This window comes from Lynx rufus, unplaced genomic scaffold, assembly GCF_022079265.1.
Source record: "Lynx rufus isolate CCGP_SWC_20201006 ecotype Redwood Valley unplaced genomic scaffold, mLynRuf1.p SCAF_48, whole genome shotgun sequence".
Taxonomy (NCBI): Eukaryota; Metazoa; Chordata; class Mammalia; order Carnivora; family Felidae; genus Lynx; species Lynx rufus.
Window position 1 is genome coordinate 335,867 of NW_025814865.1, and position 25,383 is coordinate 361,249.

The following is a 25,383-nucleotide window of genomic DNA, read 5'->3' on the forward strand; positions in this document are numbered from 1 at the left end:
CGAGGAGGAGAAGGAGGATGAGGAGGAGTTGGAGGAAGAGGACTGGGAGGCGTTAGAGCAGGAGGAGAAGGAGTGAATGATTGGGTGCAGGAGAGGGAACAAGCGGAGGAGGAGGATGTCCAGGATGAGGAGGAGCACGAGCCAAAGGAGGAGGAGCAGCTGGGGGAGGAAGTTGAGGAGGACGAGAGTAGAGGGAAGAGGATGAGGAGAAAAGGTAGAGCCAGGGTTGGAATGGCGTGAGCAGAAGTGTAGGAGCAGAAGGAGGAAGAGACCGAGGAGGAAGAGGAGGAGCGGGAGGAGCTGGAGGAAGAGGATTGGGAGGGGTTAGAAGAAGAAGTGGAGGAGGAGGAGGGGGAGTGAATGACTGGGTACAGGAGAAGGACAAATGGAAGAGGATGATGTGCAGCACGAGGAAGAGGAGGATCACGAGCCAAAGGAGCAGGGGCAGCTGGAGGAGGGAGTTGAGGAGGACGAGAGCAGAGGGAAGAAGAGGAGGTCAAAAGTCAGAGGTAGGGCAGGAAGGGCAGTAGCAGGAGAGGACCTGGGGAAGGAGGAAGATGCCTAGGAGGAAGAGTTGGAGGAGGAGGTGGAGGATCAGATGGAGGAAGACGACTGGGAGGAGTTACAGGAGGAGGAGGAGGAAGAGTGAATGATGGGGTGCAGGCGAGGGAAGAAGTGGAGGAGGAGTAAGTCCAGGACGAGCAAGAGGAGGAGCACGAGTCAAAGAGCAGGAGCAGCTGGGGGAGGAAATTGAGGAGGACGTGAGCAGAGGGAGAAGAAGAGGAGGAGAAAAGGTAGAGCCAGGGCTGGAAGAGCAGTAGCTGAAGAGGGGGAGCAGAAGGGTGAAGAGGCCGAGGCTCAGACTTCCAATACTATGTTGAATAACAGTGGAGAGGGTGGACATTCCTGTCTCGTTCGTGACTTGAGCTGAGAGCTTTTGCTCACTGAGATGATAGTAACGTCGGGTCGTCCATACATGGCTTTATGATCTCGATGGGTGCTCCTTCCATCCCTGCTCTCTTGAGGGTTTTTACCAGGAAAGGATGCTGTATTTTGTCAAACACTCTGTCTGCATCGATTGAGAGGATCCTGTGGTTCTCGTCCTTTCTTTTATTGATGTGATGAATCCCGTTAATTGTTTCGTGGATGTTGAACCAGCCCTGCATCCCAGGTACAAATCCCACTGGGTCGTGGTGAATAACATTTTAATGTGTTGTTGGATCCGAGTGTCTCATATCTGGTTGAGGAGTTTTGCATCCATGTGCATCAGGGAAATTGGTCTATACTTCTCCTTTTTAGTGGGGTCTCTTTCTGGTTTTGGCATCAAGGTAACGCTGGCTTCATAGAAAGAGTTTGGAAGTTTTCCTTCCATTTCTATTTTGGGAACAGCTGCAAGAGAATAAGTGTTACCTCTTCCTGAAATGTTTGCTGGCACTCCCCTGGAAAGCCATCTGGCCCTGCAGTCTTCTTCCTTCGGCAGGTCTTTGATTAGCAGTTTGATTTCTTTACTGGCTATGGGTCTGTTCAAATTTGGCTCTTCTTCCTCTTTCAGCTTTGGTAGTGTGTATGTTTCTAGGAATTTGTCCATTTCTCCCACATTGCCCATTGTATTGGCAAATAATTGCTCCTGAAGTTCTCTTATTATTTTTTTTTTATTTTTTAAATTTTTTTTTCAACGTGTATTTATTTTTGGGACAGAGAGAGACAGAGCATGAACAGGGGAGGGGCAGAGAGAGAGGGAGACACAGAATCAGAAACAGGCTCCAGGCTCTGAGCCATCAGCCCAGAGCCTGACGCGGGGCTCGAACTCACGCACCGCGAGATCGTGACCTGGCTGAAGTCGGACGCTTAACCGACTGCGCCACCCAGGCGCCCCAAGTTCTCTTATTATTGTTTGCCTTTCTGCTGTGTTTCTTGTGATCGCTCCTCTTTCATTCTTGAGTTTATTAATTTGGGCCCTTTCCTTTTCCTCTTTCACCAAACTGATGACTGGCTTATCAATTTTGTTAATTCCTTCAAAGAAGCAGCTTCTGGGCTCATTGATCTGTTCTCCTATTTTGGTTTGTTTGTTTGTTTGTTTGTTTGTTTGTTTGTTTGAGGTTGTGTGTGTTTTTGTTTTGTTTGACTTTTGGTTTCAATAGCATTAATTTCCGCTCTAATCATTGTTAATTCCTGTCTTCTGAATGTTTTGGGTTTCCTATGGTGTTCTTTTTACAGCCTCCTAAGGCGTCAGGTGAGGTTGTGTCTCTGAGATCTTTCTTTCTTCTTTAGGAAGACCTGACTTGCTAGATAGGTCCTCTTATTCCCGACTCTGGTGCGTCCCAGAGGTTTTGGGTTGTGGTGTTATCCCTGACTCGCATATACTTTTTCATTGACTCCCATATACTTTTTATATCCTCTTTAAGGATATAAAGGTGTTATCATTTCCATATACTTTCTAATTGACTTCCGTATACTTTTCATGTCCTCTTTAAACCCCTGGTTAGCCCATTCATTCTTTAGTAGGCTGTCCTTCAGTCTCCCAGTATTTGTTACCTTTCCAAATTGTTTCTTGCAGTTGATTTCGAGTCTCGTCGTGTTGTGGTCTGAAAATATGCACGGTGTGACCTCGATCTCTTTGAACTTCCTTAGGGTTGACTTTTTTCCCCAGGATATGATCTGTAGAGGAGAATGTTCCATGAGCACTGGAGAAGAACGTATATTCTGCTGCTTTATTATGACATGTTCTGAAGATATCTGTGAAGCCCATCTTGTCCAGTGTGTCATTCAAAGCCCCCGTTTGCTTGTTGATTTTTTTGTTTAGATGATCTGTCTATTGCAGCGAGGGGGGTGTTGAAGTCTCCTCCTATGATGGCATTACTAAGAATGAGGTTCCTTATGTTTGTGATTAATTGATTTGTGTATTTGGTTGCTCTCAAATACGCCACATAAATGTTTTCAATTGCTAGGTCTTCTTGGTGGATAGACCCCTTGATTATGACATCATGCCCTTGTGCATCACTTGACACAGTCTTTACATTAAAGTCTAGATTGTCTCATAGAAGTATGGCTGCTTTGGCTTTGTTTTGCTGACCGTTAGCATGACAGATGATTCTCCATCCTCTTATTTTCACTCTGAAGTTGTGTTTACAACTAAAGTGGGTCTCTTGTAAACAGCATATCGATGGAGCTTGTTCTCTCATCCATTCTGTTCCCCTATGTCTTTTGATTGGAGCATTGAGTCCACTGACATTTAAAGTGAGTACTGAAAGGGGCGCCTGGGTGGCGCAGTCGGTTAAGCGTCCGACTTCAGCCAGGTCACGATCTCGCGGTCCGTGAGTTCGAGCCCCGCGTCGGGCTCTGGGCTGATGGCTCAGAGCCTGGAGCCTGTTTCTGATTCTGTGTCTCCCTCTCTCTCTGCCCCTCCCCCGTTCATGCTCTGTCTCTCTCTGTCCAAAAAATAAATAAACGTTGAAAAAAAAATAAACTGAGTACTGAAATTTATGAATTTATGGCCATTATCTTCTTTGAAGAGTTGGAGAAAAAAAATCTATATATCTTTATATCTATATCTACATCTACATCTATATATCTATATATCTCTATATATCTAATTATATTTCTACCTATAAATATAAATAAATATAAATAAATAAAAATAGAATTATAAGTATACTTATATATATACATATACATAGAGAGATGATAGATGATGATAGATAGATAGATAGATAGATAGATAGATAGATAGATAGATAGATAGATAGATAGATAGATAATCATTTCTCCCCTCTGAGTGTCCCCCCTTAAAATTGCATGCAGGTGTGATTCAGTGGTCACAAACTCCTTTAAGTTTTGTTTGTCTGGGAACCTTTTTGTCTCTCCTAAGTTGAATGACAGCCTTGCTGGATAAAGAATTCTTGGCTGCGTAAGTTTCTAATTCAGCACTGTGAACAAATCCTACCCCCCCCCCTTTCAGGCCTGCCAAGTTTCTCTGGGTAGGTCTGCTGCAAACCTGATCTATCTTCTCTTGTAGTTTAGGGACTTGTTTCCCCTTGCTGCCTTCATGATTCTCTTTGCCTGAGTACTTTGTGAGCTTGAATATGATATGCCTTGCTGCCTTGCTGAGGGTCAGTTTTTGTTGAATCTAATGGGGGTCCTCGGTGCTTCCTGGATTTCAATGGCTGTGTCTTTCCCCAGGTTAGCAAAATTTTCCACTATGATTTGCTCACATAACCCTGCTGCCCCTATTTCTCTCTCTTCCTCTTCGGGACCCCTGTGATTCTGATGTTGTTCCCTCTGCATGAGTCACTGATTTCTCTAATTGTTCAACCGTGCTCTTTTCCTTAATCTCCCTCGATTTTCCTGCTTCCATATTCTCCATCAGTTTGTCCTCCATATCGCTGATTCTCTGTTCTGTCTCCTCCATGCTTGACACCGCTGCATCCATCCGTCATTGCAGCTCAGTTATATCATTTTTAATTTCATTCTGGCCAGTTTTTACTTCATGGTTTCTCTGCACAAAGGGACTCTAATCTACATTGGACCGCAGCTAGTGTTCTTATCATCGTGGTTCTAAATGCTGCTTCAGACATCTAAATGCTGCTTCAGACATCTTGCTTGTATCTGTGTTGGTTGAATCCCTGGCTCTCGTTGCTTCATGCTCTTTCTTTCTGGGTGAATTCCTTCCTTTTGTCATTTTGAAGGGAGAAAAGGAACTCATGAGGTAGAAAATTCAAATGAAATATTCAAATTATAAAATGTTAAAAGTAAAGAAATTAAAAACACACACGTAAAAAAGGGAATGAATGATGGTAGATTCTAGGCATGTTTCATCTGGGTGTTGAAAGGGGTTTGACACGAGAGAAAAAAAGTGGGAGTGGAGAAAAATTTAGAAAATAACAAATATTACAAAGGGAAATGTTGCGAGAATTTGAAAAATCAAAACACTGAAATAGACTAGAAGGAGAATATGGGAGTAAAACAGAATTTGTGAATATAGACACGAAAGGAAAGAATAATGTAGAAGAATATTAAAGAAAATTGGTAAAATTTCCACCTGCCCAGTCTCCTTCGCCTCTCCGGGCACAGAAGCACCTCCCTTCCTGAGCCTCCTCGCTCTCCAAGTTCACTCCTCCATGCCACGTACCTGTTGAAGTCTGTGGTTCAGGATATGCAGATTGCTGTGCTAATCCTCCCGTCAGTTTCCTGGGTGGGTAGGATGGTTTAGTGTTGGTCTGGCTGTATTTCATGCACACGAGACACTTAAGAAACTTCCATGCTGTCTGCCATCTTGGCTCCTCCCCAAAGAGGTGAGATCTGTAGCACCAGTTCTCCGATATGAGCTATCCCACAGGACAGTTGTGGTCGATGACAAAGCGGAAAAGGACATGCACCAAACAGGGAGGCCACCCTGGAGGGGGAGGCAGAGCACTGGCTCCAGACCCGGGAAGGGGAGGAAGGGGCTCAAATGCTGGAGCCACGCCCACTTCCCTTCCTGCTGATTGTTCCTGAACAGCAGCCAACTGTCTGGGTCTGGTCTGGAGATCCTTCTCCCCAAGGACCCACGGTCAAAGAGTTCAGTGCCCTGCCTCTGCCCCACCTCCACCACAGCCACCGCCAGAGCCACAGCCCCAGCCACAGCCACAACTACTGCAGTGTCCGAAGGGCCACGGGGCCATGGGCGTGCTTCCCAAATGCTGGTGGGCTCCAGAAGGAGGCAGCAGGCATTTAAACACCTTGGGCCTCGACGCTCCACCTGCTGGGCCTAGTCTGGAGCCTCATGTCTCATGTTCCCACTCCGTGTGCTCTATGGCCCCAGCCTGAGGATGGGCTAGGGCCCCAAAGCGAATGAGTCGTGTTCCGGAAAACGCTGAGACTCCTGAGAATACCGGGCCTCCGTTCTGCTGGAAGAGGGCGTTCGAGAGTCCAGGAATCGTGGCAACACCCCTGTCTCAGTCCCAGACAATTTCACCCATTCATACGCATGCACACGCACACGCACAGGCACTGGCACACACACACACACACACACACACACACACACACACACACACACACACACTCCCCCTCTGTGGCTATCTATAGTCATGACTTACTCTCCTTCCTCTGCCTCCTTCCATGTCCCTCTGGTGTCTGTCTGTCTCTGAGTCCCTGTGATCATTTTCTTTAGGGAACGCTTTCTCCCTCCCCCACCTCCGTCTCTCTTTCTCTGTCTCTGTCCTGTCCCTGGACAGTATCAGTGCATCTGGGTTTCCGTGTGCTGTGCATGTCCTTATGGACATAGTAGGCTGCTGATGGCACAGGGCTGCAAGGGAACACACAAAGGAACGCGTAAGTAACGGGGTCAGAGCACATCCAGACCTCCTAAGCCGTGAGTGCCTCCAGGCAGCCCACACAAGCTGGGTATACATGTGAACTGTGAAAGGTCAGTCCCTTGGCCCTTGCCCTGTAGGTTGCAGCCAGCTGGGAGGTACTGACACCCAAGGGAGTCCCCAGTGTTTAGAGGGTGTGAAGAAAGGGCAGGAGCCGAGGAGGCTGGGAACCTAGTCGTGGCTGCTGTTTCTCCACATGCCATGTTCCAATGCCATTGGTACTGTAAGGTTGGTATCAGTTGTGGCTCCCTTTCCTTGGCATCTCAATGCCAGCTTCCGTGACCCAATGGAAGTCCTGAATCTGCCCTAGTTTTCAGCCGGGTTTGGGCCCCAGGACAAATGCATGTGTTGTGTGAGGGGGAGAAGCAAGTGTGGGTCGTGGGGAGGCGCTAGCCTCGTGAGTGGGATGTGGCAGAGGGCATGAGTGAGTGCAGAGGTCCAGTAGAGTGTCTGTGAGTGTATTGTGGCTGGCGCCTGTGAGTACTTTTGCCTGAGACCTAGCGTTTGTGCTGGCAGCGCGTGCGTGTGTGTGTCCACGTGCCGCGTGGCCGTGCATCTTTGTGCCCGAGTGAGTGTGTGTAGGCCGTTGGCTAGCGAAGGAGAGAGACTGGGGGCTTTCCTGACTTGGTGGGTAAGGGGGAGGCTCAAGTGCCAAAGTCCAGCGAGTGCAGTCCCTTCGCTCCTGGGATCGACACGGAGCTAGCTGATCACCTTTCGTGACGGGAGGAAAGCCTGGACTTTGCCTGGGCCCGCTCGTCCTGTGTTGCCTTGGCCAGGGGCAAGCTGGGGTTGGGCCTTGCATGGCCCAGTGGAGGAGGACCAAAGTTCCCTGCGAGGAAGTGGGGATTAGTGGAGGGAGGCAGCAGATAGCCTGAGTAAGTCCGGTCCTGCTCCTGGACCGGCCTAGGGGGATCATCGCAAGGCCTTGTGTACCCAGCCAGGGTGTGGGTCTCGGTGAACATCCTCCCGGATGACCCTGCAGAGACAGGCCTGGCTGGTCTAGGGTCCCTTGCGAAGTTGGGGCCCGGCCCCTGGGCCCCAATATTGTGGTAGGTGTTGTTCAAACTGAAAGGCATTGCCTGCTTGTCCCAGGCAGTCCCTGCACCTGGGACCCACACTTGCTCCCACGTTCCTGCCACGGGGTCTTCCAGCGATGCATGGGCGTTTGACCGGCCCCATTTCTCTGGAGGGAGTGAGTTGCATAGGCCAGGTGCACCAGGGTCTGGGCCTGCTTTCCTGTCTTGCCCACCCCCTACATCCTCTGCTGAGGGCAGCTTGAGGGCTCACCACTGGACCTGTTCCTCTCCCTTTCGGGGTAAATGTTTGCCTCTCTGTCTGTCACAGTGGCCACCCCCTCTCAGCCCCCTACCACCTGTTCAGCCTCTCCCCATCCACCTGCGTTTCTATGCATTGCTGTCCCCTGAAGCTGTGGTGTGCTGCCTCGTATATCACAGCCACCCCGGAGCATTTCGGTACCCCGTACGTCTCCTGACGTGGCCCAGCGAGTCTGGAGGAACCTCTTCTGTGTCACGGAAGCAACATGTTGGCCACAGGGCCCGGCACACCAATTTGGCAATCCTAGAAGCCCCCGCCTGCCTGGCAGCCTCCTGGTCCCATGAAGAGGGAGGGGAGCGCTGCATTCCACCAAAGGGAAAAGGCAGCGCATGAGTGTGGTGCCTGGCCAGGCAATGCATCTCGAGCCTCCAATCCTGCAGTGGCTCTGTGTGGGGTGTGTGTGTGTGTGTGTAGCTGCTGCTGTCTGAAGGAGACAGGCAGGGAGTCCACATCACCAGTGCCCTGACAGGGAGGGAGACCACATCATTGCCCTCACTTCACACCCTCTGCAGCTCATTGGTTCCCCAAAGTGGTAATGTGGCTTCGTGTAGACCCTGGGGCGTGTCCCTCACTTGCCTCCCAGAGCTACATCCCCCAGCCCCCTGACACCTTTCGGAGGCCCTTGAAATCATGCTGTCTGTGGCACAGGGGGACAGTGTTTGGAGTCAGCGCCCACGCTCATGGCAGCCTGCCGCCTAAGTGAGTGGTAAAGGAAATGGGACCAGGATGAACAGACATACGGCCAACGAAGGCCTGGGGAGGCTCCCTGTGAGAAGATGGCCAAGCACTGTGGGCGGAAGGGGACCGCTGTCCGTGAGACAGACACAAGCCCCAGGAGTCCCAGGGCCCATGGTCACGGGTCTTTCCTGTGCACTGCCACACACGGGAGGGATGGGCAGCCGATCATGAGGGGGGCGGTGTGTGCTTGCCAGTGTGTCACTTTGCAGGCAACGGGGACAAACGGCAAGAGCAGCGCGCATGCTACGCAGCCTCCCCTAGTGTGGCGTCCTCCCCACGTCACACACCTCTTGTCACCGACCTTCCCTAGCCGGTGCACTGCTAGACTGCTGTCATGACATACATGTCTTCTTGGAGCAAGGATGGACGTAGAGAGTATGCAAAGGAGGCTGAGCAGATGGAAAACCAGGGGGCACAGACAGCAGGCGCACAGCTGAAGTGCGTCTCGCGGACAGCCAAGGTGATCCGCTCAGTGGATTGGTCGGACTCGGGGCACAATGAACAAAGGTGGCGGTGTAAGTGGGAAAAGCGTGGAGGTCCCCCTTTACCCGTGTGTGTAGATAGCCGCGTGCCCAGCGCACCGTGGAATGCAAAGGTCGCTTTCGCGTGGCCAGAAGCCAAACAGGACACCCAGAGGGCACAGAGGGCCGGCTGCAAGCCCCCGGGAGGAGTTGCACTGCGTGGGGCCCAGAGCCTTCCCGCCTAGGCAACAGACGCGCCCCAGTTTCCGGGTGACCTAGGGGGCGGGACCGCCGAAGCCACGCACACCACCCTCCCTATGATTGGTCCTGAAGGCAGTGAAGCAGCCTGGGCGTGGCTTGGAGCTCCCTCAGCCTCAAAGCCGCAGGCGCACCCCTCTCACCACAAAGGCCTCCGAGGCAGGGGCAGCAGAGCGATAGCCACCGCCGAGGCATCCTGGGTACAGCACCGTGCGCATGCGCCCCGTCGACGTTTGGGCTCTGGGAGGAAGGGGGAGCGAGTTGCCAGCCATTGCCCTCCGGGCTCCCCCGACTGGGTCTGGGGAGGGGGGCCGTGCTCTCACCTCCCGCTTCGTCGTCGGTAGGAGCCACCGTTCGTGTCTCGGGCCGGGGCCGCATGTTGCGCGACTCGTGTTTCCGAAACACTGGGGATGCCCGGAGGCCCCATGCCGCCTTCGACCGGGAAGGGGGCGGTCGAGAGACGAGGGCCCATGGGGACACTGGGTCTCCGGCAGGGCCGGAGGTGGCGCAGGCCGAAGGCTTGCAGGCCACCAGCGAACAGCCTGTGCAGCAAGGCCAGGCCCGACCCGAGGGGCAGGTGGGCGGCCCCAGCGAGATATCCGTGCCGCTGGGGCATGACATAGTGGCGGTGGAGGCGCTGTGGGGCCTGGTGGAGCACGAGGTTGAGGTGGCGGCCGCGGAAGAGGACGCGCCTGGGGAAGAGGGGCATGACCAGAGGAAGAAGGGGGAGGAGGACGAGGAGCAGGAGCCGGGGAAGGAGAAGGTCCAGGTTCACGAGGAGGAGGACCTGAAGGACGAGGGGGAGCAGCAGGAACAGAAGAGCAGAAGGAGGAGGAGGAGGAGGAAGCGGGGGAGAGGCAGCAGGAGTAAAAGATTAGAAGGAGGAGGAGAAGCAGAAGCCCAAGCAGAAGGAGGAAGAGCGGAAGGAGGAGGAGTTGGCGGAAATGAAAGGGGAGGAGCAGGAGCACCAGGGTATCCAAGCGGGGGCGGGGGCGGCAGCGGGGGGGGCAGCGGCGGCGGCGGCGGGGACCTGGGCCGGGACGGGGGCGGCGGGGGCGGGGGCGGCGGCGGCAGCAGTGGCAGGGGAAGAGGACCAGGGGGAGGAGCAGGAGGAGGCAGGGAAGGCGTGGGAGCCATTAAAGGGAGAGCAGAATTGCAAACCGAGGAGGAAGAGGAGCAGGAGAAGGGAGCGCTGGAGGAGCAGCAGCAGGGCGAGGAGGAGGTGGAAGGAAAGGAGGACAAGGAGGAGCGGGAGGAGGAGGAACGGAAGCCGCGTGAGCAGGAAGGCCGATGGGTGGAAGAAGCCCTGGAGCTGCAGGTGAAGCAGGATAAGAAGGAGCAGTTCGAGACAGGCCTCCGTCCTTGCCCTTCCCCGCTGGAGGCTCTGGAGGCCCTTCAGATAGAGCTACAGCCCGTGAATAAACAAGCCAGCCGGGAGCACGCTCGACTCAAACTCAGGATGTGGCAGAGGCGGCGGCATCATCTGGAACGGAGAAGTGCCCTCATCCAGGGCATCCGTGGTTTCTGGGCCAAGGCTGTATCCTTCCTGCTGCTGGGGGAGGGTCCAGAGGGGGCTGGGCTTGCACAAGAGGAAGGAAAGGGAGGTGACATTTAGAGGAACCCGGGACAGGGACTGGAGCTAAGCCACGCTCCAGTGGCCGGGAAGGTGCAAACGTGATCCCATCCAGTGGTCCTGGCTCTGCAATGAGTGTGGGAGGAGGGCAGTGCTGGGGTGGTGGAGGCACGTGTGCTGTCCGTGGCACCTGGCACGGAAACAGCGCTGCGAGAGTGGGGAGTGGCGGTGGAGGTCCAGGCCAGGACGGGGAAATGACCGAGGGCTTCTTCCCACGCAAAGCCGCGTGGGGGCACGTGTCTGGGTCCCGCTAAGCCTCCTGCTGCGGGTTAGGCGATGCGAATGCCCTCCGGTCCGGTCGGCGCGAGACCGGATGTGTGCTGTGTGGCTGTGTGGAAGTAAGCGTCCTCAGTGTCCTCATGAGCACACAAGGCTAGGCGTGGATGCGGGCGTCTGGGCGTGCACAGCCTCCTGTGCGTGTGTAGCAGAGCCCTGCGGAATGCGGAGACCCCGTGGGCCTGGATGCAGCCCGTGGGGAGGGCGTGAGGCCCTGGGGGAGGACGCCAGTCCCTGGGGGAGGACGCCAGGATGCTGTCCACACTGGTTCTCTGGGTCGAGCTCTCTCATGCCCAGCACCTGAAGGCTCTTTGACCTGCAGCAGTTTGTGAACCACCCTCAGATGTCAGCCCTGATTAGCAAGCACGATGAAAGCATGCTTCGCCACATGACCAATCTGAAGGTGGGCCTGGGAGTGGGAGGCGGTGTGGGTGGGTGGCTGTGTGGGCAGGGGAGGTGGTGGGGAGAAGTGGTGTGTTCCTTCCTCAGGGGAGGGCGGGTCTCCTGGAACAAGATTTCACATTTCTGCCCCACATTTCTACCACGGCAGGTGGAGGAACACAAGTTTCCCAGGGAATGCCGGACGATCCTGCTGTTTTTTGGCAAGAACCCCTACTTCCAGAATGAAGTCGTCACGAAGGAGTATGTCCTTGGCCTTGCTGGTAAGTGTCCACTGAATGCATGGGCGGCAGTGGGTGGAGGGTTGAATGTGATTAGTTCTCTGGCGCCTTCTCACATACTCGTCTTCCTGCAGGGTATAGGGCGTCTCATTCCAGTCCCATCCAGTGGTACCCAAGGTACAGACAGGAGGCCTACAGACGCAGGCATGACAACAGCAGCCTCAACTTCTTCAACTGGTTCTCTGACCACAGCGTTGCCGGCTCTAGCAGGATTGCTGAGGTGGGGCCCTGTAACGAGGAAGGGAGGTGATTTTCATGGGTTCCCCCACTGCGTGGGATAGCTACCTGAGGCCTGGCCTGTCTCCCCTACCAGATAATCATAGAGGATCTTTGGCGCAATCCCCTGCCGTATTTCAAGGTGGAGGAGGCCCCAGGAGAGAGCACTGAGAGGGAAAGAGGTGAGCAGCCAAGGGTGTGGGCACTGAAATGTGTGCCGTGGGGCCCATGGCACAATTCTCTTCTGCACGGAGGCACCGAGACTCACAGTGGCACAGGAGGTGACGCCAGGTCAAAAGGGCATCGGCCTGAGACAGGGAGTCTTAAGACGTAACGTGTCAAAGAGGCTTTGCCCCTTTGGGGAGGCTGAAGGTGGGCAGTGGGCTAGACAACAAGAATGAGCAGAGCGGGACATCCCAAGCTGGCTCATCAGATAGCACGGTGACAACTGTCATTCCAGGACCATGAGCCCCACCCTCAGGCCTCCTGCCACCAACTGACATGTTGTCTGGCTTCTGGAGCCACTTGTCAGCTTTGGCACAGCTTATCACACCCTCCCATTCTACCTTCCGTTTGGAAACATTCAAGCAACCTTAAACAGGGCCCAGATGAGACTCTCACCTGTCCTGTGTGTGTGTGTGTGTGTGTGTGTGTGTGTGTGTGTGTGTGTATCGATGTGGGTGTGGGTGTGTCTGTGTGCCTCTGTCTGTGTGTACCCGTATATCCCAGGGATATGCACGATCTTGAGAAGACTATGAAGGAGCATCGCACTTCACGGACCCCAGTGGAAACCCTTCCGATGCTCACCGATGGTCCACAAGATTCTCCTGCCCGTGAAAGAAGGACAAGGCTGGTGGTGACACGTGGCACAGGGTTTTGAAGAAAGACATTGGAAGAAGTACATTTGAAGAATATACATTTGAAGAAATATAGAATGGGAGATACACAGCATGAAGTGTTTGTGTGTGTTTTCTGCTCAGGTACGCTCTGGGGCGTGTCCATGTATACATGCGGCTGTCCAGAGGTGTAAGTGTTCTGTGCCTGCACATTGCAGTTCCCAGGAAGGGCGGGACGTAGGACATTGTCCGTAGGGATGGGTCACACATTGGGATTGCGTGTGAGGTCAGTAAGATTGAACCAATGGGGAGTTGAGTGAGGGAGGACAGGGCACAAACCTGAGAGAAAGGCCAGCGCCCAGGTTCATATCTTTCCTGTGAAAATGAGGAAGTTCAAGGAAATGCAGAGGCCAGCACAGGCCAGGGATGTCCAATACTCAGGGTTTGGGGATGTCCATGATGGTGCCCCCAGAATCCCGCATGGTGACATCCTCAGTCATGTTGACTGAACCGCCACACAGGGAGGAATTCCCAGGGTTGAATACCCTCTGGTTTTCAGATGTCTACGAATGCAGACTGTCTCGTGGACAAGGTCAGGATCTCAGGAGCAGCCATACATATTTGAGGGATTGTGAGCAGGCTGTCGGATTGGTGGTGTCCAGGGGAGGGAACCGAGGGACCAGAGGGAGAGTGGGTGGGTAAGACCGATGAAGTTCTGCTTCAGGCAGAGTTGGCAGGGAGAACGTACACACTGCAGAGGAAACAGCCCACTACAGTCTCACGCAACTCCAAAATCACAGCCAACTTTCCTGGTTCCACTTCCTGAAGCTGAGCCTCCCACCCTCTGCTTCACTTACTCTCACATATTGACACACACACACACACACACACACACACCCACAAGACTCCTGAAGGAGTCCTAGTACGGATGCCCTTGTGTGACCTTTGCTGTTTCTGAAATGACCTCAGGTTACGACTGGGGGGCCCAGATTGCAAGCCAACAGAGGGGAGGGTCGCGGGGAGGTGGGGCTCTTAAAGGCCACGGACACGCCATCCTCTCCCTTGTGCCCGCTTCCCTCTCATCATCAGCCGTGATGAGTCTGGTGCTGCTCTTCCTCTGGGTCCACAGTCTTCTGCCGTGTGCCCAACACGCCATGTGAGACTTGTGAGAAGACTCCCAAGGGCAAACACCAGCAGGCGCTCAGAGAGGTCGCCTCGTCCCAGGCAGCCTGCGTTCCTTGGCCCGAGTGCCTGGACAAAGGCTGCCTCGGCCACATAGGGAACGATGGACTTGTGCAGCCTTAGCATTCTGTGCAGAGGTCCCGGGCAGGCCTGGAGCTTAGAAAGGACTGGGACGAGCCTCACCTGGGAAGAGGCGAGTGCTGGGGTACTCCTTACACAGCAGATGGCTGCTTGCCAGAGATGTCTGTGCTAGGGATGGGGCAAAGGCTCCACCGTGCTAGCAGGGCAATAGACAGAGTTCAGCCCTGTCCATCGCAGGCTCTTCTCTATCCCCAAGTTGCACGGCCCCCAGCACAGCGTGCCTGAGACTGACATCCCCACACTAATCTTCCCGTCTCCCAAGCTGCCCAAGCCCCCCAGGATCCCCACTGCACAGCTCTGCAGTACAAGAGCCTTCTCTGCAGTGGCTCTATTCCGGAGAAGGCGTTGGCAGTCCCAATGCATGGAGGCTTCTTGCCCCTACCAGTATGCAGACAACATGGTCAGCGGGGTGTCAGCACGCTGTGGAGTTGGGGATCTGTACGCCCAAGCCTTACCTCTTCCAGGGCGGAGGCTGTCGCACTCTCTAGAAGGGAAGGCAGGTCTTTCTCTCGCTGCTGTCTGCACACTGGCTGGAGAAGCACGTCTTCTCAGCTGCTTGATGTGTAAACGTCGGGGTACCCTGGAAAAGCTCCCTGTGCTGGCCCGTGTCTTTGGGTGTGAACATCCAAAGAAAGTATGGCCCATGATTCTGCAGTGGGAACACGGCCTCAGTGGTCACGGGGCCGGGCCCTTTGGGGCATCGTTCTGCACAAGCAGGCCGTTACTTGATAGGTCTTGCCCAACAGGAACACTTTACGGGACAGGGGAACACAGGGTCCCCCACACGTTCATATCTGCCGCCAATACCTGCTGAGGGGCCAGGGTGACTTTTCCGCCCGGCCTGTCCCAAAGAGAAGGTACGGGCAAGGTGTGGGTGTGGAATGCGCTCACGGCCCCCAGAGCCGAACCCTCAAGTGTGGACACTTGTGTCCAGGGACCGTGGTCAGAGGCCTGGGTGCTCTGTGTCCGACGGATTACAGCCCTCATGCCGCACACCCTGCAGCCCCGGGTGTCCTCCCGTCGCCGCAGCACTCCCTGGGGAGCCCCAGGGTCCAGGAGCTGCTAAACCCCCTGCACAACTCTATGTGCTGCCTAGCGGCCTCTTCCACCACAACACCAGCGTGTGTGGGCTCCAGAGTGCTGTCCCTCGACAGGGGACACCCTCGGCAATTCAGGAGCCTTCTGACTTCCATGTCTCTGAACCACACGTGTCTCTCATTGGCCTGTCGGGATCGTCCTGTTGTTCTCTGTGTCCAGGAAATGTCTTGCCTTGCCTGTGCTCCTCTGTCTCCCTGAGTGAGCCCTGGCGTGTCTGGGTCCTTCCCTGGCTTTGCCTGTGCCAACGCCTCTCTGGTGATGCCTCCTTGCCTGGCCCAAGTGGGCACAGCTGTACCCGTGTAACCGCCTTCGTCTCTGCACACCTGCGTGTTGTGTCAGCTGCGGCTCTGCTGGCCTGTCTTGTCTTTGGTGTATGCTCCTGCGCTTGAGTGGGTTTCCCTCTGAATTCAACCCCTTTCTTCCACTGACAGATCCAATTGCTGTCCTGCTGTCAGGGGGAGGGGCTTCTGCGTGGTCTCTGATATGTTCCCGGAGCCAGAAATCCTTCCGTGCCCGTAGGACCTTCGTCAGAGGATTGGCCATGCACTCACTGCCAGCCAGGTAATGTCCCCAAACGCAGCTGCCTTGCTGTGAGCATTAAGTCGCGCCTCTATTTTCCGTCCTTCTGTTTCCAAACCCTTTGGACCCTAGGGGCTCAAACGTCACTGGCTTGCACGTTGCAGGTGCAGGCGTGAAGTGTGAAAAGCGGTCTAGCAACGTTTTCCCACTTACTCTTTTGCCATGTGGCATGTTCCTGGCTGGGAGAGACTTCCCCCTGCCAGCGTGTGTCTCGTTTCCGTGTGCCTCCTGTGTGTTCTGGTCCCTCATTGGTCCCTTACTTCCTACCTGGGAGTCTGATTCATGTTTGTGGGAACCGTGCAGACACCTTTGACTGCAGGGTACTGAGCTCAGCTTAGTCCACCAGGACTAGTGCGTGACTGAGGTACACAACGGGCAGTCACGGAGGTGCCCGTATCCTTCACGTGCAAGCGCCCCGTCCAGCCCCCTTCACCGGGACATTTCTCAGCAAACCCTCTATGTTTGTGGTGAGAGCACTTAGCTCTGAGAAACCTGACGAGGCGGTGAAGCGTTGCTTACGGCTGCCCTGTGCAAGTGAGATCTCCAGAACTCATGCACATGGCATGACCGCCTCTTCACACCCTAGGCCCGACACCTCCTCATCGCACCCTCCCCTGCTTAACACCACTCCACTCTCTGGTGGACTGCATGCCTTTAACTCCTTTTAGTCTCCTCAGGAGCCCATCAAGCAGGGGTCAGCACCACTGTGTTTCTGTCAGGCGTTGGCCTCTTTCAGGGAGCCCAGTGCTTTCTGCACTGATGCTCAATGCACCCGCTGAAGGGTGAGCCACACTAAGCCCGACGGCGGACCCTTTGGCCCTACGTTTCCCACATATGTGCCCGGTGGCAGAGGTGCACAAGGAGCCCGCCTGCATGCGTCTCCCGGGTCCTCCACAGGGTACAAAGTACCGCCCCAGGGGGCTGAGCCGCATCACATGGGCATAGCTCTGCTTGCACGTGTTAGCCTTTCATATCATACGGGCAGCCCAGACTCAGAAATCCAGCTACCTGCTTACAAGTATCCAGCCCTCGTGCTTGTGCAGACCCTCGGTGTCTGTACAGACATTTGAGTCACGGTCTCGTGACCCGTCAATACAGCTGGACGGTCTGTCCTTACCTTACAGCCTGGGATGCGGTTCTCACTCATTGTCCTCCCCTCGGGTGCGAGTTTCCTCCATCACTGTGGTGGAATGTAACCTTTATCACCATACGTTGGCTTGAAATTACTGGGCGGATCACCTGTCTGCGTCCGGGGATGCGAAGGAGACCTTGGCTCTTTTGCTCACGGTGCACCCTTTCTCTGTGATGAGTCGCTCTGGATGAGAAGCTTGCCAGAGGCGAGGGGCCTCAGAGTGGAGCACATTTCCTGGGCATCTGTGAGAACCTCGTTGGTTCCACTCGGAAAGCATTGACTTTCACGGATGTGCAGCCTCTGCTTTTCCCTGCATTTGCCGAGCTTGGGGACGTGATTTCTTCCCGCACGTGCTGTCCCTAGGTCTCTGCGGTCTCTTTCCGGCAGTCCCGTTTCCTGTCTGCTGCTGGTCAGTACAGGGCCTCCAGCAGCCCTGTGGGGATCGGGTCCTTGCTTTCCTCCCTGCGGTGGCCTCTTCCCCACCCAGAATGGCCTCACTGCAGCTTCCTTCTAGTTCAGGGATCGTTTCAGACTGCCCTTAAGGTCCAGGTGGGAACGGTGCCGTTTGTGCTGAGGGCTGACCACTGTACAGCATTCGTCTCTGTGGAAATTGCACAGGTGAACTTCACCAGGTGAATGTGCACACTGCAGTTGCCCTGTCATCAGAGTCAGCCCACCTGTCTCCGCCTCGGCTGCCCCTGCTCTCCTTCCTCCTACCCTCCCCTTGCCTCCCCCTCCCTTGTCTTCTTCCTGTCCCTCCCTCCCACTTTCCTTCCAGCTCTCTTTGTCTTCGTCTCCCTCCTCTCCCTCACTAATGCCTCCCCCTGTCTCCGCCTGTCTTCCTTGTAATAGGTGCCCCTCTGTCTCTTCTTGTCTTGCTCCTCCTCCCTGTCTCTCCCGCCAGTCTCCCTGTGACTCTCCCTCTCCAGGCCGGTCTTCCCCCCCACTCGTCCTTCCTTCATCTGCTTGCATGTGTGTCTCTCTCTCTCCCTCTATATCTCTGTCTCCCTGCGTGTCTGTTTCTCGCTGTCTCTCTCAGTGGACATTCTGTGTCTGGGTGCACGCTTCTTCAGAATTCTCGTTGGCACCTGGGAAACGTGGAGGGAACTCGTCTGCTTTCGTGTGTACTAGTGACAGCAGGCATGGGGCTTTCTCAGAGACAGACACAGACAAGTTTGTAATTCTCGGTGAGGGGCCCCTAAGCGCCCTGCTTGGAGTCGTCCTCCTTTTAGTGGAAGGTTAGATTTCCGGACCGGAGGAAACTGCTAAATCCTACTACCCCATCTCCCTGGTGCTCTGTACGGAGATCAGCAGGGCACCAGTGGCAGATGGGGCTCTGGGGGTTGTTGTTTGCTCTGAATTGCAGTGCAGTGAATTCTGCTGAGCTGCTTTCTTGCAAGGACACGGCCGTGGGGTATGTCTAGGGTGGGTGTCACTGGTTCTGGGTGGGCGCCCACCTTACCGCCGCCCTCAGCCTGATGGCCAAGGAGGAGAAACCGTGCGGACGGGCATGTGGCGCCGGTAGGCGCGACACCTAAGGACTTCTCCAGGCCTTGCCCCAGCTTCATGAAACAGGGGCAAGGGGACGGAGCAGACAGTGGCTCACGCTGCGGACGTTCCTGTGCTGAGTGCTCTGGTGCCCGTAGTGAGGCCTCTGGGGAAAGGGTGTACAAGCGAACACAGACTGTGTGACACCGGGGACCTCGCGAGTCAGGCCTGGAAGGTGACAGCGCTGAAGAGGACATGCGGCAAAACGGGGTCCACGCTGGCGGCTGGGCCCTTGCTCCAGAGCCCGGACCGGCCGCTGGCGTGCGCTAGCCGGCGGCCAACACCCTGCCCTGCTGTCGTGCAACTGATTGCTCCGCCAACCTGGCCAGCGGGCCTGACCTGCCCTGGAACCACTTCGCCCGCAGGCCGCATGCGCACACTCCTCACTGCCTCTGTCTAGGCCCCGCCTCCACGGCAGCCGCGGCCAATGCGGAGTCGTCAAATCCCAGAGCCTGTGCGCCTGCGCCCAACTTGGGCGGGCTGAGGCGGGAGGCAACAGGGAGCCAACCGTCTTGAGGGCAAGGCTCTCTCCACCTGCTGCCATTTCCCTGTCCTTGTCCTGAGGCTGCCCTAGCTACACTGGGGCCGGGGCCGAGCGTCATGGCCAGCGTGTCGCGGTCCGGAAAAAGCGGTGATTCCCGTCGACCCAGGGCCCTGATCGTCCTGGATGAGAAAGGTCGAGAGTCCCGGGCCCGCGGGAATGCAGGGGCGCTGGAGGGCGTGGGCTGGCCGCAGTCCCCAGGTTCAGGGGTGCAGGAAGCCCAGGCCGGGTGTGAGATACAGGGGGCAAGCCCAGCGGAGGAATTGGTGGTGATATTGGATGACGGAATGGTGGCGGCTGAGGTGGTGATCGGGGTGGAGGAAGAGGACGGGGAGGCGACCGAGGAAGAGGTGGCTGGAGAGGAGAATTCTGAGGGAGCCAAGCCAGAAGCAGAGGACATGCGCGAGCAGGAGGAGGTGGAGGAGGGGAGACAGCAGCTGAAGGAGATTCCGGAGCAAGAGGAGAAGCCCGAGGCAGATGCAGAGGCGGAGGAGGGGCCCCAGCTCTCACAGGAGCCGCAGCAGCAGGAGCCAGTGCTGTGTCCTGCCTCAGCCCAGGACCCGCTGGCAGCGCTGGAGCGTCTTCAGCTGGAGATCAGCGCTGGGAATGCCCAAGATTCCAGGGCCTTATGGCGGCTGAAGCGCAGGATTCTTCGGAGGCGGATTTCTTACCTGGATCAGAGAAGGGCCATCATCGAGCACATCCCTGGCTTCTGGGCCCAGGCGGTATCCTTCCTTGTGCTGGTGGGTGATGGCGGGGGTGTTGTGCAGGAGGGCTGGGCCCTGAGAGCAGGGTGCCTCAGGGCGATGGCCCCCAGGGAGGAGAGCTGGGCAGTGGTCCCTGGCCCTGGGTTGGTGCGGTCTGGGATCCAATGTAAGGCCTTGGACAGGGGCGGTTGTTGGGGATGGGGGGACTTGGGGACTTGGACCTGCTTCCTCTAGGTGTCCGCCAGCGTTGGCCTGCAGGCTGCTCTCACACGTTATTTGTGGACGTGAGGCATGTGTCCCCATGCTACCAGAGCTAGGGTAGCACAGAGCAGCCTTCACTCAGAGCAGATAAGGCAAGGAAACGTTTCGCTGCCAAATGGGAGAGTGACACAGGCCGCACACCCACCTTCACATTCACAGGCTGTGCACGTTTTCTAGCAGTTCCGTCAAAAGAGAGCATTTCAGACACACACTCATGGCCTTTAGTGGAACCATGCCACCCCCCTGATCCAGACAGGAGGACGACTCAGACCTACTCCGAGCGGGGTACAATCTGCCTCCACAGACCCACCCACCCACCCACACACACCACACACACACACACACACACACACACACACACACACACACACACACACACACACAGGACTCTCTCCTGGTATCTCCACCCCTGCTTCCCTCTCTGTCCTCAGGCTCCGGCTGGGTCCCACCCATGTCTTTCTCTCCTGACTGGCTGTGTCACTGTGTCTACTTTCTTTTCCCTCCTCTGCCCTCCTTGTCCGTGCTTCTCGATCTCTTTCTCCCTCCCACACCCTCCGTTTGCATCGTTAGTGTGCAGTCGGTTTCTTGTAAGCCGTGTTATTCCTTCTGGACTCAGAAGGCCGGTGACAACATTGGTCTTCACGGGAATATGCCAAAACACCCAGCCGTGAGGAGGGGTCAGAGCACATGCCGACATCACAAGCTATGATGGGCTGCTGGCAACCCACACAGGTCAGGGATATGAAGGAACTGTGAGGAGTCCAGGCAGCGGAGTCTCTCCCTGCTGTGTGCAGACAGCGTGGGAGGTACAGGAAGCCAACGGACAGCGCAGTGTCGATGGGGTCTGATGCATTTGCAGAGGCTGAGGAGTGTGGGGGCTAGTGTTTCCTGGTCTTTCTGCACATGCCATGATCTAGTCCCTTGCTCTTAGCCTGGGAGGGTTGTGGTTGTGGGCCGTGTCTGATTCCACAGCATCTGAAGGCACAGCTCCTTGACCCAGCACAGATTCTGAATCACCCCCAGTTGTCGGCCTTGAACGGTGCCCAGGACAAAGACGTGCTCAGCTACGTGGTCAACTTAGAGGTCAGACCGGGGAGGCTGTGGCTGGGGGCCGTCCCGTCGGGTGTGGGATTTGGCAGGAGAGGGTGAGGCAAAGGTGCTCACCCTCACAGCCAGGCAAGGAGGTCAGGACCCCGAGGGAGGACACTTGCCCTTCCTGTCCCGTTGCTCACGGCAGGTGGAGGAAGTGGGCCATCCCAAGTACCGCTGCAGAGTGATGTTTTTCTTTGGGGACAACCCGTACTTCTGGAACCCAGTGATCATTAAGGAGTATCAGCTTAGCTTTGCTGGTAGAGTGTGGGTCCCATGGTGGTGCTGGGCAGGGGGATGATGAGCATGAATCAGGGGCAGGAGGGAGGGGTGGGTGGAGAGGAGGCCGTCTGGTTGCTCCTCAAATCCTCTCTTCCTTTAGGCTACAGGGCAATTCGTTCCACTCCAGTCCAGTGGTTTTGGGATTATGAACGTGGAGCTCCCAGTCGCAGGCATGACCCCACCAGGCTTAACTTGTTGAATTGGCTGTGTGAGCATAGCTGCCCAGGGACGAACAGGTTTGCCGAGGTGGGGCCCCTGAGGCCTTCGTCAGCAGTGGGATGTGGGTGGCCCCCGGCCAGAGAGGAGAGTGGGCTATGCCCAATGTGGCGCCGGCCTGTGTCCCCTACCAGATCATCATCGAGGACCTGTGGCCCAATCCCCTGCAGTACTACCTGTGGGAGGAAGGGACCAGAGGACAATGACCTGACGTGCGCACGTGTCGGTGAGAACCCCAGTATGCAGTGTGTTGACACATGTGTTGTATGGGCAAGGAACGTGGGCCAGACATTGGCTTGGAAATGGAAGGTCCGCCGAGACTGGGACCCAGGTAGCATGGGGAGCGGGTGGGAGGATGACAAGGGACCTGCAGGGACTCAGCTGCAAACACACAGTGGGTCGATGCCTGCAAACCAAATGCAGTTGTGCTGTGGGCTGGGGCTTTGGAGGGCCACTCGGGAGGAGCAATGCTTCTCCACCACAGATGCTCCCCGTGGATGTCCGCCCTCTCCCGGGCTTCCCCCTGCTCCTTCAGTCTGGATTTGCCTGCCAGTCTTTGGGACTGGAGCTGCCGTGTCCCCAGGCGCCACTGTGGTGAGAATCTCGCACTTCCTTCCATGTGCCCCACCACGCCATGTCCTCCCGCAACCTGACAGCCATTCTTAGAACTAGCCCAAGGCCATTGGGGGCTGGAAAGGAATCCCTGGGTGACAAAGCAAGAGGGATCCCAAAAGGGCGAGGCAAAAGAGTGGCACCATCTGGGATGTATTTGAAAATATCCCATATCACTCTTGGTGTCTGTTGTGTGGGGGTGCGTGTGTGTGCATGTACGCGAATGTGTCTGCGTGTGCCCATATGCATCAGGGGCTCTGCATCTGTGTGGACGTGAAAGGCACAGAACTTCTATGTTTGCCCATCAGGAACAATGGAGGACGCGACCAGTGCTGGAAGAGATGGGTGGATGCGTCTCCTGTCTTCTACGAGCCCCGGAGACAATTGGGGAAGTGATCACATGTGGCAGCCTTGAAGAGTTGCCACGATGTTTATGCGGACACATACAGGAAGCTAAAAACCCTTCTGTTTCTGTGTGTGTGTGTGTGTGTGTGTGTCTGTGTGTGTGTGTGTGTCTGTGTGTGTGTGTGTGTGTGTGTCTGTGTGTCTGTGTGTGTGTGTGTGTGTGTGTGTGTGTGTGTGTGTGTGTGTGTGTTTATGGGGGACCCGAGGAGGGACGACGAGGACGGAACCTGAGTGTGACTGTCCTAGCCGCTGCCAGGGTGATTCTGTGTGTGCAGGAGAGGTGCAGTACCAGTGTGGGGCAGGTGTTGCCATGTGCACAGAGGCCTGCCTTCCTGGGCAGGCAGAGTCTGCAAGGAGGAGGAGGAAGAGACAGACCTGTTATGTGGAGACTTGTTGTATAGGCCAGAGCCGAAAGGCAGGGAAGGGGATTGCACAGCGGGAGCAAATTGGTCCATTGGGTCCTGGTACAGTGTGGCCAGGACTTGGGGAATTTCAGCCAGGACCCTTGCTCCCAGAGGGGTGTCGTCTCCTTGGTGAGAGAGAATCCAGTGAGCAACGCCTCCAGTGAGGATCAGAGCTAAGGCCCCGTGTCCCCGGAGAACTCAGGAGTAGGCAGGCTTCTCACAGTCGATGCCAGTATACCTTGCTGCTGCCTCCCACACCCGGGGTCCCTTTGACCCCGAGCCCTGTCCTGAGACAGTGGCTCAGGATGGGAGATGTGTGAGGGGAAGAGGCAGGTGTGGGTTGTGGGCAGCACAGAGGCTTATGAGTGGGATTTCATGGAGAGAGTACGCGCGAGGGCGGAGATCCAGCGTGAGTTCCTGCGAGTGTGTGTGGGCGTCTGTGGCACACTGGGCCTGAGATCCGTGGTGGTGCCGGCAGTGTGTGCGTGCATATGTTCGTGCAATTGCGTAGCCGTGTGTCTCTGTGTGTGCGGGAGTGTGTGTGTAGGCCGCTGGCGAGACAAGAGGAGACACAGGGGTCTCTGTGGATGAGGTGCTTATGTGGGACGGTCAGGTGCCACAATACAAGAGTGCAGTCCCTTCCCTCCTGAATCCTGATGGTAATCGCTGGGACGGTGCAACCGTTGCTCTGCCAGGGGGCTCAAGTCAGGTGCAAAAGGGAAATTGGTGCAAGGTCAAGACGGGGACCGAGGGGAGGAAAGCCTGTGCCCAGCGGCCAGTGGACCACTTGTGAGTGAGTGTGCTTGTGTGTGTGTTAGTGTGTGCCTATGTGAGTGAGTGAGTGAGTGAGTGTGTGTGTGTGTGTGTGTGTGTGTGTTGAGTTGCCCTGGTGGGCCTACAGTAGCAAATACGGAGGGGCTACAAGGTTGTGCCCAGACTTTGTGCACAGAGTAGCTAAAGAACCCAAGCTGTCAGGCTACGTTGTGTGCAGAGGGCGTAGGTAATTCGCTGGAGGGAGGCGTCCAGCAAGAATCTCTGCTCTAGGCGACGTGCCATGTGTTGTCACCAGTCAGCTCTTCCTCGGGGCTCTCCTCTCTGCTTCCTGTGCACCAGGCCCAGGGAAAGGGAGGAGCTTGGACCCTAGCCCTCAGGTGACTTGCGTCCCCCTGGAGTGCCGCAGCAGTGTGGTGTGTGGGGATCCGAGTGTGGATGGGCAGGTGAGCAGCCTGCCAGCTGCTCTCTTAGGGGACAGTTCGTTGCCTGCAACACCTCTCCCCGCCACACTAGATCACCACTGCCGCTGCAGCTGGGCTCGGGACATGTCAAGGTGTGTCCCAGAACTCTGTTCCCCTTGCACGTAAGTGGTGCCAGCATGAGCCTCTCAGCCCCTGTGCGGGCGTCCCTGATTAGCCTCAGGCTTTGTCGACTCCTGGCCTCATGTAACATGGGGAACTGGGTTCCTTTCTCAGTGTCTCAGCGGTTGCATGTCGACGGAGAATGCTGTGGGCATTGGAGTCAGGAATCCCGACCGTGCTCCCCCCGCCCCGCCCCAAACTGCAGCGGGCAGCACGTGGCCCACTGTGTGTGCGCTTTGGGGAGTCTAAAGCCTTACAGCCCACCCCCCATATTCTTCTCAGGTGGTGGAGGGTCAAGGGGGCCTACGGAGGAACACTGGTCCCAGTCTGCTGCCGGCTCTGCCCACAGGTGTGTGTGCCCAGCTCCCTGACGCTGAAGCTGCAAGCCTGAAGCCGCACTGCCCCCAAAGCCCCATCCCTAGCATTTGCGTGTGGGCCAGATGGATTGAAGTCCCAGTGACCCTGCGGGATCACAGCGGGTGGTCTCATCTGTGCCTGGCTACCCGCCTACCTGCCTTCCCCACAGCCCTTTGCCCCCTTACAGGGCTTTCGGTAAAGACGCGGCCACCGTCCGGCATGAGAGGAAAGGCTGGACAGTGTCCCAGTACCGCTGGTCATGTGTTGGCTGCTGCCAGCTGGACAGCATGGAGACCCCATGGCCCAGTGGAGGAAGTCCGACCTGTCCTACAAGGAATTGGGGACGACTGTAGGGATGCATCAGGTCCCATGGAGTAACCTAGCCCTGGCCTTATCTGCCTAGGGGGTGATCGGAGCGCCTTGGGGTCCCAGGCATGGCATGTGTGTCGGTGAGCTTCCTCCTGGATGGCGCTGCCGACACAGGGCTGGCTGGTCAGGGGCCGCATGTGAGGCCCGTTGGGGCCTGGCCTCTAGATCCGATACCGCTTATAGGTGTTGTTGAAAAGACAGAGCACGATACGATCGTCCCTTGGGTGTCGCTGCACCGGGGACCCTGTCGCTGTCCCAGGTTCCCACTACCAGGTCTCCCCGGGAGGTTGCCAGGCTCCTTTTGCAGGGACACGATGGC

General features: G+C 56.1%; 2 protein-coding genes across 2 annotated transcripts; both read left to right on the forward strand.

Moving 5' to 3' along the window:
* Nucleotides 1-385: 385 nt before the first annotated feature.
* On the forward strand, nt 386-12,708 carry LOC124525790 (testis-specific Y-encoded protein 2-like). Its single transcript, XM_047098372.1, has 9 exons — nt 386-509; nt 8,337-8,387; nt 9,490-9,812; nt 10,236-10,682; nt 11,380-11,457; nt 11,605-11,716; nt 11,809-11,954; nt 12,048-12,132; nt 12,680-12,708. Exons 1-9 carry the CDS (start codon nt 386-388, stop codon nt 12,706-12,708), a joined length of 1,395 nt encoding a protein of 464 aa, XP_046954328.1.
* Nucleotides 12,709-19,066: 6,358 nt separating this feature from the next.
* Nucleotides 19,067-21,768, forward strand: LOC124525781 (testis-specific Y-encoded protein 1-like). Its single transcript, XM_047098363.1, has 5 exons — nt 19,067-19,732; nt 20,981-21,058; nt 21,213-21,324; nt 21,447-21,592; nt 21,697-21,768. Exons 1-5 carry the CDS (start codon nt 19,067-19,069, stop codon nt 21,766-21,768), a joined length of 1,074 nt encoding a protein of 357 aa, XP_046954319.1.
* Nucleotides 21,769-25,383: the final 3,615 nt, after the last annotated feature.